Below are 19821 nucleotides of genomic sequence, written 5' to 3' on the forward strand. Positions count from 1 at the left end.
GAGTTTGCTTTTGGCTGAGTTCACCTGCCAGCTGTGTTAGTGGTAGAGCTGCTTAGATGGGACTTCAGAGCAGGTTGAGGCACATGCTTTGTTTGGAGCCACTTTGAAGTCATTTTGGCTTGGAAAAAAACCTGGGGTGTGACCTCTGATGAATGCTGGGGTAGGGTGTAGGTATTGAGAGCATCAGAATTTGCACTGGCTTATGCCAGCCAGGCTAGGTTGAAGGAGAGTGAAATAGAAGAAACAAAGAAATAATGGCATTTGGCAACACTTGGGTCTCTGGAGAAAGTTCCCATTGTTCCCTTTAGGGTGACTGCTTACCCTAAAGCTAGTTAGTATAATTCCTGCATGGTTGATTCAGGTACTTTTCCAGCTGCTGCCTCAGTGTTGGGACTTGTACTGAGTGAGTTTGTATTGCACTTGAGCCCTTAAAGAGTGGAGTCTTTCGTTCCTGGAAAGCCCTGCTGGCTCTCAAAGCCATATATTATGAGGGCTTCCTCTTTCAGGTATAAATCCCCTGGGTGGGGTCACCTTGTATGGGATTCAAACCCCTCTGTATTCAGGGAGGACCACTGTGGTTATGGTATCCCTTCCACTTGTGAAGCATCACACTGGGTATATGGGTCTTCATCAGCCTGCATCTCTGCCCTCCTACTCATCTAGATGTGGCTTTTTTTTTATATCCTGAGCTGTAGAAAAATCTGATCAACTAGTCTTCAGATTGTTCCCAGTGAAGATTGCTCTATATTTAGTTATAGTTTTGGTGTGTCCATGTGAGGAGGTGAGCTAAGGATCTACCTACTCTGCTATCTTGACTCCCATTACCTAGAGAACTGACCAATATATTTTAAAGTCAAATTAACATAAGGCTTATTGCATATTTTATTGATAGAGTTGACATATAACTTTACATTAGCATTTTTATTTTATTATTTTGATTGTTCTCTTTTTTGTTTTATATCTAGTCTTTCTATTGATGTTTCTTCTCCTGATTTGTTTGGAAGTATTCATGAAGACTTCAGTTTGACTTCTGTAAGTAAGCTGATACTTAAGATGATAAATAGAGAGTAAAACATGTCATTTTAAAACTGTGTAATGACAATTACATAGATTATTTCATAATCTGTCTAAATTACCTGCTTATTAGTGCTGTAACTTACTACTCTTTACTTTGGAGTTGTGTTTTATTTGGTGAAAATGTTAGTAAAAATATAACTTTATGTATATTCTTCACTTAAAATCTTTTTAGATGAAGTTGCAACTTAACTAGTTCCATCTATTCTCTGAATCATGCAGGTTCTTGAGTGTGAATTAGATGTCCTAGCAGCTCCCTGGTATAGAGAGTTCCTCCACATTTTTCCTCTTTAACCAAAGAAGCTCTACTTTTCTCTCTTTTATTTCTGTAAGTTCCCTAATAGCATTTCATTTGAACACAGAGTTCTGTGGCAAAAACAAAGCCAAACATGCATACACACAAGTACATATATATGTATATATGAATATAGGTATGTGTATATATACATATATACACACACACTTTAAAAATATATATGTGTATTTAGGGATGATTCACAAACATAACTTTATCACACATATAAACTTAGCTGTTGAAATGAAAACTCCAGCTATCTTAAAAACAAATAACCTTCTCTGGTCTGTCTTTAGCTTGAAGGATGGGTGTATGTGTATATGTGTATCACTCAAGAAAGGAAACATAGGGCCTCAATTTTCACCCTATATCATTTCTGCATTTTTATATTTATAAATATGAATTCCTAAATAAGCAATTTGCTTTATTGGGAAAAGTATAGTTTAATCAAAGTAATTTTTTAAGATTTTATTTATTTATTTTTAGAGAGGGAAGGGAGGGAGAGGGAGAGGGGGAGAGAGAGAGAGAGAGAGAGAGAGAGAGCGAGAGAGAGCGAGAGCGAGAGCGGGAGAGGGAGAGAAACATCAATGTGCGGTTCCTGGGTGTCACGGCCTGCAACCCAGGCATGTACCCTGGCTGGGAATCGAACCTGCAACACTTTGGTTCGTAGCCCGCGCTCAGTCCACTGAGCTACGCCAGCCAGGGCCTTAATCAAAGTAATTTTTAATAAAATCTATTAGTTAATAGATTGACAAGGAGAATTTAGGAAGAAAAACTATTCTAAGCCCTGGCTGGCATAGCTCAGTGGATTGAGCGCGAGCTGAGAACCAAAGTGTCACAGCTTCGATTCCCAGTCAGGCCACATACCCAGGTTGCAGGCCATAGCCCCCAGCAACTGCATATTGATGTTTCTCTCTCTGTCTCTCTTTTTCCCTCCCTTCCCTCTCTAAAAATAAATAAATAAAATCTTTAAAAAAACGGTTTTAAAGAAAGACTAAAAATTTGGTTTAGGTCTAGATGTATTGAACAAGTGTCATTTAGGTAGAGATATGTAGTGGCAGATTAGCTGTGCATACTTGGACCCCAAGAGAGAAGTCTAGGTATAGATTTATGAATTGGCAAAATAGGGCCTAGGAATGGATGACAATACCATTAAAAACAGTAGTAGATTAAGAGACGGGCCAAATATACAAAAATAATATGGGGGTACCAATATTTAAAGGATGTCTAGGAGCAGAGGCCTTGAAATTTTCTGTGAAGGAATAATCAGAGAGAAGGAAATTCTTATAGAGAAATGTTCCTGAGACAAATGGAAAAAGTATTTAAACAAAGGAATATTTAAGAGTGTCTTAGACTGAAGGAGTATCAGGTTAGATCAGATGAAAACTAGAGTCTCATAACCTTGGCAATTAGGAGGCCATGTATGGCAATGTGAGAAGCACATCATTGGACCACTCAAGGGCCATCTGTAGGACAAGAGTGAATGGGAGCTGAAGAAGTTGCGGTGGAGAGTTTAAGCCATCCTTTCCATTGTGAACAAAGAGGACTAGAGAAGGACATGAGCTGGAGGAAAGATCCTTCTAAATTGAGAAAGGCCTTGCCAGCTACCTGACCAACTATGCTTTTTTATGTCTTTTAGAACAAGCCTAATTTCTTTATTTTTATTTTTTTCAATTTTTTTCAATTGTTGTTCAAGTACAATTGTCTCCATTTCCCTAGACCACTACCCCCACCCCAGCCATCCCCACTTCCCATCCTTGATCCTACCCCCCTTTGGTTTTGGTCCTTTATAGGTATTCCTGTAAACCCTTCCCCCTTTTCCCTCCATTACATGATAATCTTTACAGTGTTTTGAAAACAGCTGCTATGTGCTTGGAATCTTCCCTTCTCCTTACTAACACAATAAATTATATAGATGTCTCCCAGTTCGTGTGCTTGTAGTCACCTGATGTGGTGGTTCTCCCCTGAGTCTACTTTGGTCCTTCTTCAAGAGTGGATCCCCAACTCCAATGTGACCCTGACTACTGGGAAGCAGCCAGAACCACACATTAGATTACATCTCTCTGTTGACTTATATTGAGCTTGCTGTGAACCCAAACCCCACATTTCATACTTGCTTCTGCTACTCATGGTACCTTATCTCTTCCATTTTATTTTGTAAAAATTATGTATTTTATACCAAATTCATTTCCTTAGTTTTCCCCTCCCATGGTATCTTGTTATATTTGGCCCAGATTATTGAGATCTTCTTAAGGTCTTATTCTGTTATTCAGCAGAGGCGATTATGGTGGAAAGAGGTCTAGGTTTGAAGTCAGCAGACACTGGTTTTTCCTTATCTGCTTCTTACTAATTGAATAACCTTGGGCATATTACTGAGGGTATCCAGTTTTCTCCTGGACAAAATTGGGATGGTCATGCCTATACCTCAGAGATTGGTGAGGAATAATTAAAATAATACGTAGGGCTATAGTCCTTAATCTGCAAGTTCTCCCTTTCATAGGTTGGGTTGTTATTTTCAAACATATATCTTTATCTAAGTTAAAAACGTTTGATTATTTGATTGTGTTATTCAGTTCTTTCTACTTTTTATTTCTTCTGATTGGTTAGATTTGAGGGGGGATACTTACTAAGGGTAAGACTTTAAATCACCCAAATAGTTTTTCCATTTTATGGGAAGAACCATTTTCCTTCAACTAAAGATAATTAATAGGGGTTAGAAGATGCAGCAGGCTCAGGTGGACTCCTAGATAAGGGTAATATTTGTAGGACAGACTTTTGAAGGATAAGGCAATTAAGTCCAGATGAGAATTTCAAGGAGTGAAGCATGTTTAGAGTGGCTAGTGAGATACTGTTTACTTTACTTCATGTGCTTTACAAGGACCACATAAGGATAACACCAGATCTAGGGCAGGAGGGAATATCCCAGCCTCACCTGTGCACCTTTGCATTGCTGTTCACTGCTCTCTTTCTGATTTTTACTTGCCATTTAAATTCAAAGTGTGGAGGAGGAGCATATATACCATAACCTTCTTTACCTTTTTCTGTACTCCATTTCCCATCCATAGGTTATCAGGGCTATCAACAATGTTTCATTTGCTTGAAGGTGCCTTAATAATTTCTTGGCCTTTTAATTATATTTGTTGATAACCTGAAAAGGCATTCAGTAGACTACACTCTACTAGAAATAAAGATTGGGGCATATTAAATATATGAACATATTAAATATTAAGTGCTTTTAAATTTAGAAAATTTTAAAAATTTTGATGGGGCTAAATGATATTATTGAGAGAGATAATCTGTACTTGGCAGTTGAATTTAAAGAGTACATTTTATCTGTGGTTTGAATACCTTAAAGGACAGGGGCCTATTTATTTCCATATTTATCATATTGACTTTAACATAAGTTATTCTGATTACATATGAAACAGGAAACATATATATGGGTGAGAACTTTTCCTGGAAAGTGGTTTCTGCCTTAGTTTTTAGTCAAGGGATCTTAAACTAAGGCCCTAAATTAGTCACATTTGTTCCAGAGAATGCTGTTAAACCTGACAGAGCACAGAGAAAGTGCTTTCTGTGAGCCACAATAGCAGTGATAGATGCCATTCCTGGAATTCTGTTTACAAAAAGAGTTCTTATGAACTGTAAAAGATGTTTTATTTATCAGCATTGGGGTCTGTAATTTTGATGAGAAATTACTTTAAGTGGGTATAACTATGGAGAGTACACACCATGGGGCTCTAGTCCTCTCTAATCCTGTCACTGGGGCAGAGTCCCCTACACTGTGCCTTCACTACTGAAAAGAGGGAGACTGTTCTACATAAAACATTCTGTGAAGATGCAAGTTTTTGAAGAAGCCTATCACATAGATTATATTATAATTCTCTTTTAAACTGTTTTCTAAGGTTTCTACAATTTTTGTAGTCACTTAAAAATATTCACTTTATAGCTAATTTTGTACATAAAGAATTAAGTAAAATAACTAATAACATGAACCTTTCATAAGAACAATAGCTGATCCTAATTTACTAGTTAACTGTGTTTCATCAATCAAGGGAATATTATTTGACTCTTTAGTGTCTTATATATTAATGAGCACTTAGTAGAATTATAGAATTGTGTGTTTCCATGTTAATATTGCAAAAGAAGGAGCCAAAGAACACCAAAGTGTTGAATGTTGATATTAAACACCAGAGATAATTAAACTTAATAAGTGATAAATGATACTTGTTAGACTCTCAATTTGTTACTATAAATGTAATTTTCTAAAAATTTGTTTTGCTTTTAGGAACAACAACTTTTGATAGTCCTAAGTAATTGCTGCTACCTAGAACGTCACACCTTCCTAAATATAGCAGAACATTTTGAAAAGCACAACTTCCAGGGGATAGAAAAAATAACACAGGTAAATGAATTATGTTAAGTGAACAAGTTGATTGTTTTATCATTTTAGTTTCCAAACTATTTTCTTAGCACCCTCTTTCTTTTACTTTCCTATACTTTTCCCTGTATTTGCCCTCCTCACACCCATATTCCTTCCCCATTTTCACCCCACCCTATTTTTAAGTGACTCCTGTCCTTCTGATATCTCAGCTTGAATAATTAATACTTTCTGCTTTTCTCTAGAGCAAAGTTTCCTCAAGGTTAGAGCTCATTTACTCCCACTTAAGCTGTTCATAAGTGAGGGAAGAAAATAATGATGGAAAGGCATAAAACCCAAATCTTTAAGAATCATCTCAACTCTGGCTCCTTTTAGATTAAAGCTTTTACTTATAGCCAATAGCAGACTCCCTGAGCCTGTAGAAAGTTTCTCTTCCTACTTATTCACACTTTTTCCTCTTTCCCTTTCCATTTGTCTGCAGTGATCCTTTTGCTTTACTACTTAAGCAGACACACAGGTGCTTGGGTGTGTACACACACGATGGCTTACAACAGTTGTAGGAAGCTTCATATCTTGTTTAATATCTTACCTGAAAAACACATACTCTCCGAGACTCTAATCCATGGATATAACAAGGTTGAATGAAAATGAGTCCTGTATCAACGGAGGAGGTTTTTAAAAAAGTTATACTTTGTTGTTTATGTTCTTTCAAGTAAGCAGAAAAGGAAAAAATGAAGTAACTTTGTTATTAAAGGTTAGTTGGTTCCTGGGCAAAGGTTTATCAGATTTCTAAGTAAAACTAAGCTCGAACCACTTTTAATGTCAATATACTTTTCTCAGTGCAAAAAATAAGAAAGATAATGATCTTGTTAATCTTATAATCAAAATGTACTCTTGAGGGATTACATACTTTTTACAAATGATGGTTCTAGTTCATGAGCTAGATTGGGATTTTTTTCTCAAAGAATGAAAATATAAAAGTGGGTGGCTCTGTCTTTTCCTGGCTTTTTGTAAAGATTAATCATTCTGATGAGAAATATTATGATCTAAGGCTGTAGGGCCAAAAGTTGAGTTTATTTCCAGAAAGTTTTGTGTTAAGAATTGCAGAGTGCTCTCTTGCAGTAAAAAGTGGACACTTTGTTTTTATGCAATAACAATAATGACAGTATATTTATGGGAGAGGTTTTTATCATTTAAAAAGTATATGAAATGATTAGGAATTACATATATAGCAGAAGCAGTAAATTTGGTTTTCTTTAGGTTTTTACAAAGTTATAAGGAGGGACTCTCTATTGCCGTGGTTTTATCAGTAAGAGGTAGCATGAAAGTGACATATAAATAAGCTTATATATCCTTCCTAGTCTTTGTCCAAATCATTTTGAGACCACAATAATACGAAGGATTGTTGGGGGAGGGATGCAGCTTAGAATAAATGGTAGGCTATTTTTTTTACATTTAGAATTTGGAATTTTTTTTAGTTGCCCTGTGAATCATTTGAAATTATTCACTTGTATAAATAATAAACTAGATTTAGATTATAGTTTATTGGTTCTGCTTGTTATGAATAAATTCATTAATTTTATGATATCAGCCAAGTAAAATATATTTTTGCATTAAGGGAAAAGAGGGTGCCAACTTCTACCCATTTTTCATAGTTTCATTTTCAGATCACAGATAACTCTTGAGGTGAGATCCTTGAAAAATCATGGGGCAGATAGGTCATGTGAATAATTTGGTGTCCATTTTTTAAAAGTTAAATTTATTGGGGTGATATTGGTTAATAGGATCACATAGGTTTCAAGTGTACATTACTATGATACATAATCTGTATACATACACAATGGACATTGTGTGCCTACCACCCAAAGTCAAATCCTCTTGCCACCATATATTTGGCCCCTTTTACCCTTTACTACCTTCCTACTTGTCTTTTCTTTGGTAACCACTAAACTGTTTCAGTTTTATATCCCACATATGTGTGAAATCATACAGTTGTTAGCTTTTTCTGATTATGTCACTTAACATAATATTCTAAAGGCTCATATATGTTATCACAGATGGCAGTATTTCATCTTTTCTTGTGGCTAAGTAGTATTCCATTATACACATCTTCTTTATCCAATTATCCATTGAAGGACACTTTGGTTGTCTCCATGTCTTGGTCACAATGAATAATTATGGGGCAATAAATGTAGGGGTGCATATATCTTTACCAATAAATGTTTTTGCGTTTTTTGGTTAAATACCCAGAAGAGGGATTGCTGGGTCATATGGTAACTCTATTCTTAAGTTTTTGAGGAACTGCTATATTGTTTTCTTTCTTTTTTTTTTTTTTTATTTCAATCATTGTTCAAGTACAGTTTTCTCCCCCCTACTCCCGTTCCAGCCCCTCCACCCAACCCTCCCCCCTTCCCCCCATTACCCCCCACCCTGAGTTTTTGTCCATGTGTCCTCCAAATTTGTTCCTGTAATCCCTACCCATTCCCCCCTGAAATTCCCTCTTCTCTCCCCTCTGGCCACTGTCAGACTATCCCCTATTTCAGTGTCTTTGGTTATATTTTGCTAGTTTTTTGTTTTGTTTTGTTTTGTTTTGTTGTTTAGATTCCTGTTAAAGGTGATATCATGTGGTATTTGTCTTTCACTGCCTGGCTTGTTTCACTTAGCATAATGCTTTCCAGCTCCATCCATGCTGTTGCAAAGGGTATGAGCTCCTTCTTTCTTTCTGCTGCACAGAATTCCATTGTGTAAATGTACCATAGTTTTTTGATCCATTCATTTACCGATGGGCATCTAGGTTGCTTCCAGCACCTAGCTATTGTAAATTGTGCTGCTATGAACATCGGGGTGCAAAGGTTCTTTTGTATTGGTGTTTTAGTGTTCTTAGGATAGAGTCCCAGCAATGGAATTGCTGGGTCAAAAGGCAGATCCATTTTTAGTTTTTTGAGGAAGTTCCAAACTGCTTTCCATAATGGTTGTTTTCCATAGTGGCAGTACCAGTTTACGTTCCTACCAACAGTGAATGAGGGTTTCTTTTTCTCTACAATCTCTCCAACACTTGTTGATAATATTCATTCGAACAGGTGTGAGGCAATATCTTATTGTAGTTTTGATTGCATTTCCCTGATAGGTAGTAAATTGGACACTATTGCATATATCTGTTGGCTGTTTGTATGTCTTCTTGGGAGAAGTGTCTGTTCAGGTCCTCTGCCCATTTTTTTTAATTGGATCATTTGCTTGTTTGGTGTTGAGTTGTATGAGTTCTTTATATATTTTGGATATTACCCCTTTCTCAGAGCTATTGTTTGCAAATATCATCTCGCATTTGATTGATTGCCTTTTGCTTTGTTGTCAGTTTCTTTTGCTGTACAGAAGCTTTTTAGTTTAATGTAACCCCATTCATTAACTTTTGCCTTTACTTCCCTTGCCTGTGGGGTCAAATTCATAAAATGTTCTCTATGACCCAGATCCATAAGTTTAGTACCTATGTTTTCTTCTATGTACTTTATTGTTTCAGATCTTATATTTAAGTCTTTGATACATTTTGAATGAATTTTTGTACATGGGAAAAACTGTAATCTAGCTTTATTCTTTTGCATGTGGCTTTCCATTTTTTCCCAGCACCATTTATTGAAGAGGTTTTCTTTTCCCCATTGTATGTTTTTGGCTCCTTTTAAAACAATTATTTGCCCATATACGTGTGGTTTTATTTCTGGGCTCTCAATTCTTTTCCATTGGTCTGTGTGTCTGTTTTTCCGCCAGCACCACATTACTTTGATTGTTGTGGCTCTGTAGTATAATTTGAAGTCAGATAGTGTGATACTTCTGGCTTCCATTCTTTTGTCCTGTTTCTGCTTTTAGAATAATAATTCACTGTGGCCTCATAATATAGTGCCACCAAACACTAGACATTTTCAGATCTCCCTCCAGGTACAAATTGGTGGTTTGAAAAGGGTTCTTCTGGGCATATTTCTTCCTGCTTTCTTATTGGTACTTTTACCAGTAGAAGGATGAAAATGACCAGTATTAGTTTCCTAAATCTTGTTCATCTTCAAAAGTAGAATTAGTTTAAATATAGGGGTAGTATGTAAATAACTATGGTTTAAGAGTTTATTAAATTTAGTGACCAGTGATTAATTAAAGCTAGAATGATTTCATATATATATATGTATATATATATAATTTTATTTGATGCGGATAACCCTGTAAAGTAATTAAGGTATTAACTCCATTATTTTTCATACAGAAGGATGCTTGGCGAGGTTAATGATTTGACCCATGTAACTAGCAAAATAAAGCAGGACTCAACATTAAATTCTCTCTTTCTAAATTGAGAATACTTTCTGGCCCAGCACCATATATCTTAAAATAAAGAACAAAGTTCTTCCCTTGGAAATACACCAAAGGAAAATTGTGGTAGCCGTAATTATATAATTACAAGGATATATTTTTAAAGATTTTATTTATTCATTTTTAGAGAGGGAAGGGAGGGAGAAAGAGAGAGAGAGAGAGAAACATCAATGTGCAGTTGCTGGGGGCCATGGCCTGCAACCCAGGCATGTACCCTGGCTGAGAATCGAACCTGCAACACTTTGGTTCGCAGCCTGCAGTCAATCCACTGAGCGACACCAGCCAGGGCACAAGGATATTTTTTACATATAAAATGCTGTTTAAACATGTCCTAGTCTTTCTTTTTTTTCCCCTTTTTTATTGATGTTCAATACAGTTGTCTCCATTTTACCACCACCACTTTCCCCCACCCTACTCATGCCCACCTCCCACCTTCAATCCCACCCCCCCTTTGTGTCCCTCCATGGGTCCCTCATTCATGTTCATTTGTGTACCCTTCCCTTCTTTCCCACATTATTTCTCTCTTCCCTCCCCTCTGGTTACTGTCAGTTTGCTGCTGATTTCAATGTCTCTGGCTATATTTTGCTTGCCAGTTTGTTTTGTTAATTAGGTTTCACTTATAGGAGAGATCATATGGTATTTGTCTTTCACCACTTGGCTTACTTCACTTAGCCTAATACCTTCCAGTTCAATCCATATTGTTGCACAGGGTAGAAGCTCCTTCTTTCTTTCTGCTGCATAGTATTCCATTCTGTAAATGTACCATAGTTTATTGATCCATTCATTTACTGATGGGCATCTAGGTTGCTTCCAGCACCTAGCTATTGTAAATTGTGCTGCTATGAACATCGAGGTACATAGGTTCTTTTGAATTAGTGTTTCATGATTCTTAGGATATAAACCCAGCAGTGGAATTACTGGGTCAAAAAGCAATTCCATTTTTAGTTTTTTGAGGAAATCCCATACTGTTTTCCACAGAGGCTATACCAGTTTGCATTCCCACCAACAGTGCAGTGGGGTTCCCTTTTCTCCACAACCCCATCAGCACTTATTGTTTGTCAATTTCTTTATGATGGTCATTCTGACCAGTGTGAGGTTGTATCTTATTGTGGTTTTAATTTGCATCTCTCTGATGTCTAGTGATGCTGAGCATCCTTTCATATGTCTCTGGGCCCTCTGTATGTCCTCCTTGGAGAAGTGTCTGTTCAAGTCCTTTGCTCATTTTTTAATTGGATTGTTTGTCTTCCTGCTGTGGAGTCATGTGAGTTCTTTATATATTTTGGAGACCAAACCCTTGTCTGAGATATCATTGGGAAGTCTGTTTTCCCATACAGTTGGTTCTTTTTTCATTTTGCTAATGTTTTCTTTAGCCATGCAGAAGCTTTTTATTTTGATGAAGTCCCATTTGTTTATTCTTTCCTTTATGTCCCTTCCTCTAGGGGACATATCAGTGAAAATATTGCTGCATGGAATATCTGAGATCTGCCTGTCTTCTCTTCTAGGACTTCTGTGGTATCGTGACTCATATTTAAGATCTGAGTGGGAAAGTTTTTAGTTTTTGCCCATTGAGTATAATGTTGGCTGTAGGTCTCTCATATATGGCCTTTATCAGGTTGAGGAATGCTCCCTCTATTCCCACTTTGCTGAGTGTTTTGATCATAAATGGGTACTGTCCCTTATCAAATGCTTTTTCTGCATCTATTGATATGATCATGTGATTTTTGTCCTTGCTTTTATTATGTGATGTATTACGTTTATTCATTTGCAAATATTGTACCATAATTGTGTCCCTGGGATGAATCCCATTTGATCATGGTGTATGATCTTTTTAGTGTATTGCTGGATGTGGTTTGCCAATACTTTGTTGAGGATTTTAGTGTCCATGTTCATCAGTGATGTTGGCCTGTAGTTTTCTTTCTTCCTTGTGTCTTTATCTGATCTTGGGATTAGGATGATGCTGGCTTCATAAAAAGAGTTTGGGAGTTTTCTGTCTTCTTGGATTTTTTGGAATAGTCTGTGAAGGATACAGGTTAGCTCTTCCTTAAATGTTTTGTAGAATTCTCCTATGAAACTGTCTGGTCTAGGGCTTTTGTGTGTTGGGAGTTTTCTGATTGCTGCTTCAATTACAGCAGTCTTTTCAGGTTTCCTGCTTCTTCATTGAGTTTTAGAAGATTACATTTTTCCAGAAATTCATCCATTTCACCTTGGTTTTCAAATTTTTGGCATATAGTTCTTCGTAGTAATTTGTTACAATTCTTTGTATTTCTGTGGTGTCAATTGTAATCAGTCCCTCCTCTTTCCTTTCTGATTGTGTTTATTTGGGACCTTTTTTTCTTGATGAGTCTACTTAAAGGTTTGTTGATTTTGTCTATCTTTTCAAAGAACCAGCTCCTGGATTTATTGATCCTTAGAATTTTGCTTTAGTCTCCATGTTGTTTAATTCTGCTGTGATCTTGATTATTTCCTTCCTTCTACTTGCCCTGGGCTGCCTGTGTTGTTGTTCCTCCAGTTCTTGTAGGTGCCCATTTTTTAATTGGGTTGTTTGTCGTCCTGGTGTTGAATTTTGTTAGTTCTTTATATACTTTGGAGGTTAAACCCTTTTCTGATGCATCATTGGCAAATATGTTCTCCCATATAGTCATTTCTTTTTTCATTTTAATGATGGTTTTTCTAGCTGTGCAGAAGCTTTTTATTTTGGTGTAGTCCATTGCCCTAGGAGATATATCTGCAAAAATATTGGCTAATTGGATATCTAAAATTTTACTGCCTACATTTCCTTCAGGATATTTGTGGTATCATAATGTATATTTAATTCTTTTATCCATTTTGATTTTATTCTTGTGTATGGTGTATGTTGGTGGTCTAGTTGCATTTTTTTGCATGTACTAGTCCAGTCCTCTCAACACTGTTTATTGAAGAGACTATTTTTACTCCATTGTATGCTTGTGCCCCCTTTGTCAAATATTAATTGACAAAAAAATATGTAATGATTCTCAAATTTGCATGTCATCCTTGCTCAGGGGCCATGCTAATCTCTAGATCATTCCAATTTTAGTATATGTGCTGCCAGAATGAGTACAAGAATATATTTTGATGTGCATACTGTTGCTAAGGAAGTTACAATATAATGGTAGATTATTACAAGTATTAATTGCCCCTATATTTAAAACAAAATACTGCCTCTTAATATATCCTGTATTTCTATAAGTTGCTACCAACTGTTTGAAGTACTCTAAAAGGTGCTGCCCAGTTTTAATATGTAGGAATTTAATGAGTACAGCTATTTCTGAGTATATAATTATTAAATTAAGAGTCCCCCTTTTTTTCATTTAGATAGGTACCCTGTTTTGGTTAGAGACACCTGACCTAAAAGGGTAGGTAGCATACCCTTAGGCATCACCTTCTCTGTGAATCCTTTTCAGTCCTCTTAGTAGTGCCCCTTTAAACACTCTCTGTCTGCCTCCTTAATTGCCTTATCTTTTTTAACAGGTAGTTTTATGAATGCTTGTCTTTCTTTTCTGTTAGACAGTGATTTCCTTGACAGGATTTTTCCATTTAACTTTCATCTATCACTGTCAGGTAGTGCTTTAATGATGGATGTGCATTACCGTTACATTTCAAGTAGGGTCATACTTAGTTAACATCTGTGTTCGTAGCTGGTGTGACCAGGGCATTAGTGGAAACAAGGCAATTGAAATAATAATAATTGCTGCTAGTTTTTGCTGTGTACTTTAAATGTGTACACGTTTCATAAATTGTCTTATTAAATTTTCACAACAAAATTAATGAAGTGAGTACAATTTACCTTAATCCCACCTTGTCACAAATTAATGCTGCCCTTGTACTGTTTTTGTTTAATTTTCCTAGTATCTTTCTAGTCATCCATTTATTTCCAACCTTTTAAAAAAAAATGAGGTATAGACCTGGCTGGTGTGGCTCAGTGGATTGAGCACCAGCTTATGAACCAAAGGGTCGCTGATTCTATTCCCAGTCTAGGGCACTTGCCTGGATTGCAGACCAGGCCCTGAGTAGGGGGCACATGAGAGTCAACCACACATTGATATTTCCCTTTCTTTCACCCTTCTATTTATTAAAAATATATAAATAAATCTTTTTTAAAAATTGAAGTATAATTTTGTGTATACAATAAAATACACAAATCTTAAGTGTACAGATTGGTGACTTTTTATACACATATTACACCCCTTTACATTTTTACTCTGTGTTTTGAAGTATTTAATTGCACTTAATTTCAATATTAGTAGTGACCAGTAGTTTCTCCAATTAATGTAGTCAGTTGTTAGCTTTGGAAATCATGTATTTTATCTTCATTAAGTTTTTTAAGTATATTTTATTGATTATGCTATTACAGTTGCCCCAATTTTTGCCTCTTTATCTCCCCTCCACCCTGCCCCCACAACTGTCTAGCATCCCCCACCCCTTAGTTCATGTCCATGGGTTGTACATATAAGTTCTCTGAGTCCTCTGTTTCCTATACCATTTTTTATCTCTCCCTATTTTATGCCTACAAATTATGCTGCTTCTTCCCTGTACCTTCCCCCATTCCTCCCTTCCCCCTCCCCACTGAAATCCCTCCATGTGATGTCCATTTCTCTGATTCTTTTCCTGTTCTAGTTGTTTGCTTAGTTTTTGTTTTCGTTGTTCTTCTTTTCCTTTAGGTTCATTTGTTGATAGTTGTGAGTTTGTTGTCATTTTACTATTCATATTTTTTATCTTCTTTTTCTTAGATCTAAGTCCCTTTAACATTTCATATAATAAGGGCTTGGTGATGATGTACTCCTTTAACTTGACCTCATCTGTGAAGCACTTTATCTGTCCTTCCAGTCTCAATGAAAGCTTTGCTGAATCCCTGTACCTTTGCCATCATTATCCCCCTTTCCCCTCTCTGCTGATAATCTTCTATGTGATCTCCATTTCTATGATTCTTTTCCTGTTCTATTTGTTTACTTATTTGTTTTGTTTTTGTTTTTACATTCAGTTGTTGATGTGAGTTTGTTATCATTTTAATGTTCATAGTTTTGATGTTCCTCTTTTTCTTAAATCTCTTTAACATTTCATATAATAATGGCTTGGTGATGATGAACTCTTTTAGTTTTACCTTGTCTGGGAAGCACTTTATCTGCCCTTCAATTTTAAATTACAGCTTTGCTGGATAGAGTAATCTTGGTTGTAGGTCCTTGCTGTTCATCACTTTTCAACACTTCTTGCCAGTTCCTTCTTGCCTGCAAAGTTTCTTTTGAGAAATCAGCTGAAGGTCTTAAGTTAACTCCTTTATAGGTATCTCTCTGCTTTTCTCTTGCTGCTTTTAAGATGCTTTCTTTATCTTTAACCTTTGGCATTTTAATTATGATGTGTCTTGGTGTGTTCCTCTTTGGATCTAACTTGTTTTGGACTGTGTGCTTCTTGGACTTGTATGTCTATTTCCTTTGCCAAATTAGGGAGGTTTTCTTTCATTATTTTTTCAAACAAGTTTTTAATTTCTTGTTCTTCTTCTTCTCCTTCTGGCATCCTTATGATTCAGATGTTGGCAGTACATTTGGAGCTGTCCCAGAGTCTTCTTATTCTCTCCTCATTTTGGGGGGAATTCTTCTTTCTTCATTCTGTTCTGGTTGACTATTTATTTCTTCTTTACATTCCAATTCAGTGATTTTGAACCCCAGCTTCCTTCCCTTCACTATTGGTTCCCTGTGGATTTTTCTTTATTTTACTTAGTGTAGCCCTCATTTCTTCCCTTATGTCTTTGCCATGGTTGAGTTCTCTGAGCATCCTCATCACCTGTGTTTTGAACTCTGCATCTGACAGTTTGGCTATCTCTGTTTTACTTAGTTCTTTTTCCTAAGTTTTGGTCTGTTCTTTCATTTGGGCCATATTTCTTTGTCTTCCCAATTTGGCAGCCTCCCCGTGTTTGTTTCTGTGTATTAGGTAGAGCTGTTTTGACTCCTTGTTTTGGTACACCTGTTATGTGTAAGAGGTAGAGCCTTAGGTATTCCAGGATAAGACAGCCCACTTTGCCACTTTGTGGCACTGTATGTGGAGGAGGGGTCAGAGTAAGAGCAATGTCACTTGCTTGGCTCTCGCCTCATTTCTAGTCACTTCCTCCACTTCCTGTATGCAACTGGCACCCTTCTAGCTGTTGCCCTGATACTGAATGCCAGAGTGGGTGGGTTTGCATACATTCTAGGACCTTGTGGGTCCTTTAAATGGATTCTCTTGAGAGACCAGTAGTTTCTTCTGTCACCCCAACCCCCACTGGATTTTACAGCCAGAAATTATGAGGCTTTATTTCCCAGCACTGGAACACTGGGCTATAGGGTCTGGCCTGGGGCTGGGATCGCTTTCTCTCCAGGTGTCCTCCCTGGTTTTTATCCACCTCAGGTAAAAATGCAGGACCACCTTTTCCACTGGCCACCAACTGCTGCTGCCCCGCCAGCACACCACGTCCTCTTCACCCTGGCTCCCCATCTCTGCTCTTCCTACCTGTCTGGATGAATATTTCTTCTTTAAATCCTTGGTTGTCAGACTTATATGCAGTGTGATTTTCTGGCAGTTCTGGTTTTTTTGTTTTTAAGTTAGTTGTGATCCTTTTCATGGTTGTACAGGAGGTAAATCATGATTACCGACACCTCCATCTTGGCCAGAAGTCTATCTTCATGGAGTCTTGCTTTATGTTATACTTTAATTTCCTGAAGGATTTTAATTATTTTTCTAAGTTCAAGTTGTTGCTTTTCTCCTCTACAGCTGAATTTCACTGCCTGACAGACATCCTTATTTATGGCTGCTAGACTCCCTAGATGTGTGTTTGTTTCTCAATATTAGTGTCTTAAAGCTCAGGTCTTGTGTTAGAGAGATGCTTGTGTTTTTGTGGGTCAGTGGTATAGAAGTAGACAGGTTACTAGTCTACTGCAGAAGAATTGGGCCCACAGACTCTTTACTTCCCAAACTCAGCATTCTACCCACCCACTCCATAATTTCTTGGGTGTCTGTGGGACCCAGCACAGACTTGTCGGACTGGTACTAACTCACTTCCTCACCCTGTTCTACTTCCACTACCAGCAGGAACTCACAGTACATATGGGCTGAACATTCTGTGTAAATAACCTACAGTCCACATATGGGAATGAATCCTTATTCTATTAAATAGCTGTGCTAAAAATGGTCTTTATTACTGAACATAAATAAAATAAATGTTTTTGTAGGAAAATTGATATGTACTTTTAAAATATGCTGGTGTTTTTAAATTTACATTATTATCTCTTCCTTCACCCTCAAGTGGACAACTTAAAATTACTCTTTATTATATGTTTTTAGGTTAGCATGACTTTATTGAAAGATTTAGACCACAGGCTGTTTGAAAATTACATTGAATTGAAAGCAGATCCCATCGTTGGCTCCTTAGAACCTGGAATTTATGCAGGCTATTTTGATTGGAAAGACTGCCTGCCTCCAACAGGTAAATGGTTTCAAGTTATTGAAGTTCTCTAAAAGTATTCTAGTACATCTAGAGTAATAAATATAGATATGCTTTTTATCAATTAACATATGTTTAAAATGCTTTTATTTTTAATCACTTTTCTTATATTCACTGAGAGATTAGTTTGATTGTAATTTTTATTAGCTAAAAGCCATTTCTTGATAGTTTGGAATTTAGTATGCTTTTTAATCATTAATACTTAATGGCATAGTTATTTTTAAATTCCAGAGAATAATTTATTATACCTTATAATATATTATAATTTTTGTAATGTATACTTGCTTCCTGTAATATTCCTTTGTTGCACATATTTTAATCCTCACCCAAAGATATGTTTTTATTGATTTTAGGGAGAGAAGAAGGGGGAGGGGGTGGAGAGAGAGAGTGAGAAAGAAAAACATTGACCAGTTGCCTCCCATACATAGTCTGACCAGGGATTGAACCTACAACCTTTTGGTGTATGAGAGAATACTCCAACCAACTGAGCCACAAGGCCAGGGCCAGATTTTGACAGTTTTCTACAATGACTTTGAGACCATTATCAAAAAATTTAGTTAAGAAAGCTGGACACTTCTACATAAGACCTAATTATTGATGCTGAGAAGGTGAAGGATGAAAGGGAAATATATAGGAGTAAGATTATTGTAGTAATTCAGCAAAGAAAATTGACCTGCAGGAAAATGACTGATGCCGTTTCAGTATTAATTGTTGCTTGCTGAATCAAATAAGCTCTTTGATTAATGAAATAGTTATTTCTTTATATGAAATAGTTTGCAATACATAAAATTGAGCTGCCTATTGACAGTTATATGTAGAAGTAATCTTAGATAGAAATGATCATGTTTATATTAGACATAGGGTTTTTCTTGGAGATATATATGTAGATTTACCAGTGAATGGTTAACAGATTTGAGTTAATCTTCATTCTTTTAACTTACCACTGTAATCACTATTGTTTTTATTGTGTAATGATTTTATTAAATGGCAGTAAAATTGTTTACTATTTAACACCTTTGGTTTTTATCATAGTGTTTACAGTAGATAGTAACAATATAGTGATGTCAAAAATCAAAAGTAAAAACCAGAATCATTAAATTAATAATATTTTATGTGACCACAGGTATTAAATTTTTGAAACTGACCACAGGTCATTGTTGTCATATGAGCCTTTACCTATTAGTATTGCCTTTTACCTATAGCTGGCCATCATTGATCTTTTTTCTAAATTCCATTACCTTTCTATATATATCTCTACTTTTTCCAAACTGGATTATAGTTTATATCCCAAAGACATCCTTTTAAATTTTAAATTAGATCCTGTCAGTTTTGTACTTAAAATCCTTGCAGTATATTCCCATTATATTGTACTTACAGTAAAATCTACAGAGTGTAGTCCTGGCCCCTGCTTGTGCCTCGGTGCATCTTCACCACCCATGATTCAGCTGTGCTGCAAAACAGTGGACCATTTTCTTGCCCACATTTCCCAAATCCTTCCACCTCAGGGCCTCTCAAGACTGTTACTTCTTTGCTTAGACAATAATTCTCCCTTATCTTCATAGGGCTGACTACATTTTGTCATTCAGACCTCAACTTAAATATCACTATACTAGCCATCCAACCTGAAGAAATGGCATGACCAATGCAGAATAGTCATGGTATTTTAGATTTAACCTGTGAAAATTACTTACATTTTATTTGTAAAATAATTATTTCATTGGTGAATTTATACATGTGGTTCTAGCACTGGCCTTTATTCTGAATGAGATTATTAAAACTAAATCCATAAGGTCATAGTCTGTGGGTTAATTATCACAAGATTGTTGATAAAATTGGCCTTCTCTGATAAGCATGGTTTATGACTTTAAGTAAATAAATACTTAAAATGACTTTCAACAACAAATTATCATTCTCTCTCATTCTCAAGATCATTAGTCATCAGCCTGGGCAACTTTTGATCTACAGCCTCTATTTAAAAATCTTAGGCCCAGATGACTTGGAATTTCAATATTTTTGGATTTTAAAAAGATAATATAGTACATGTACCATATATATTATGCTACATGCACAACAGGGGTTACTTCAGAGAAGCATGAAGTGATAATAATATTCTGTTCAGTTCAGGTGAGAAATGTCACCACAAGAGTTCACACCTTTGCATACTCACAAATAAATTCTTATCTCCTCAATCCTGTATCTCCAGTATCTAGACTACTGCTTGGTACATAGAACCTG

General features: G+C 36.3%; 1 protein-coding gene and 1 non-coding gene across 9 annotated transcripts in view; one reads left to right on the forward strand and one right to left on the reverse strand.

Moving 5' to 3' along the window:
- The window catches only part of EXOC2 (exocyst complex component 2), a 262089-nt gene that overhangs the window by 170837 nt on the left and 71431 nt on the right, over positions 1 to 19821 (forward strand). For all 8 annotated transcript variants that reach the window (XM_028511621.2, XM_036026609.1, XM_028511622.2 and 5 more), the window contains 3 exons: positions 966 to 1032; positions 5658 to 5774; positions 17427 to 17568. In XM_028511621.2, coding sequence (XP_028367422.1) covers positions 966 to 1032; positions 5658 to 5774; positions 17427 to 17568 — 326 coding nt within the window. The remainder of the gene's footprint in view (positions 1 to 965; positions 1033 to 5657; positions 5775 to 17426; positions 17569 to 19821) is intronic.
- Positions 13073 to 13176, reverse strand: LOC114498226. The gene has a single exon (XR_003684672.1). It is a non-coding gene; the product is annotated as a U6 spliceosomal RNA (small nuclear RNA).

Source organism: Phyllostomus discolor, chromosome 5, assembly GCF_004126475.2.
Source record: "Phyllostomus discolor isolate MPI-MPIP mPhyDis1 chromosome 5, mPhyDis1.pri.v3, whole genome shotgun sequence".
Classification (NCBI taxonomy): domain Eukaryota; kingdom Metazoa; phylum Chordata; class Mammalia; order Chiroptera; family Phyllostomidae; genus Phyllostomus; species Phyllostomus discolor.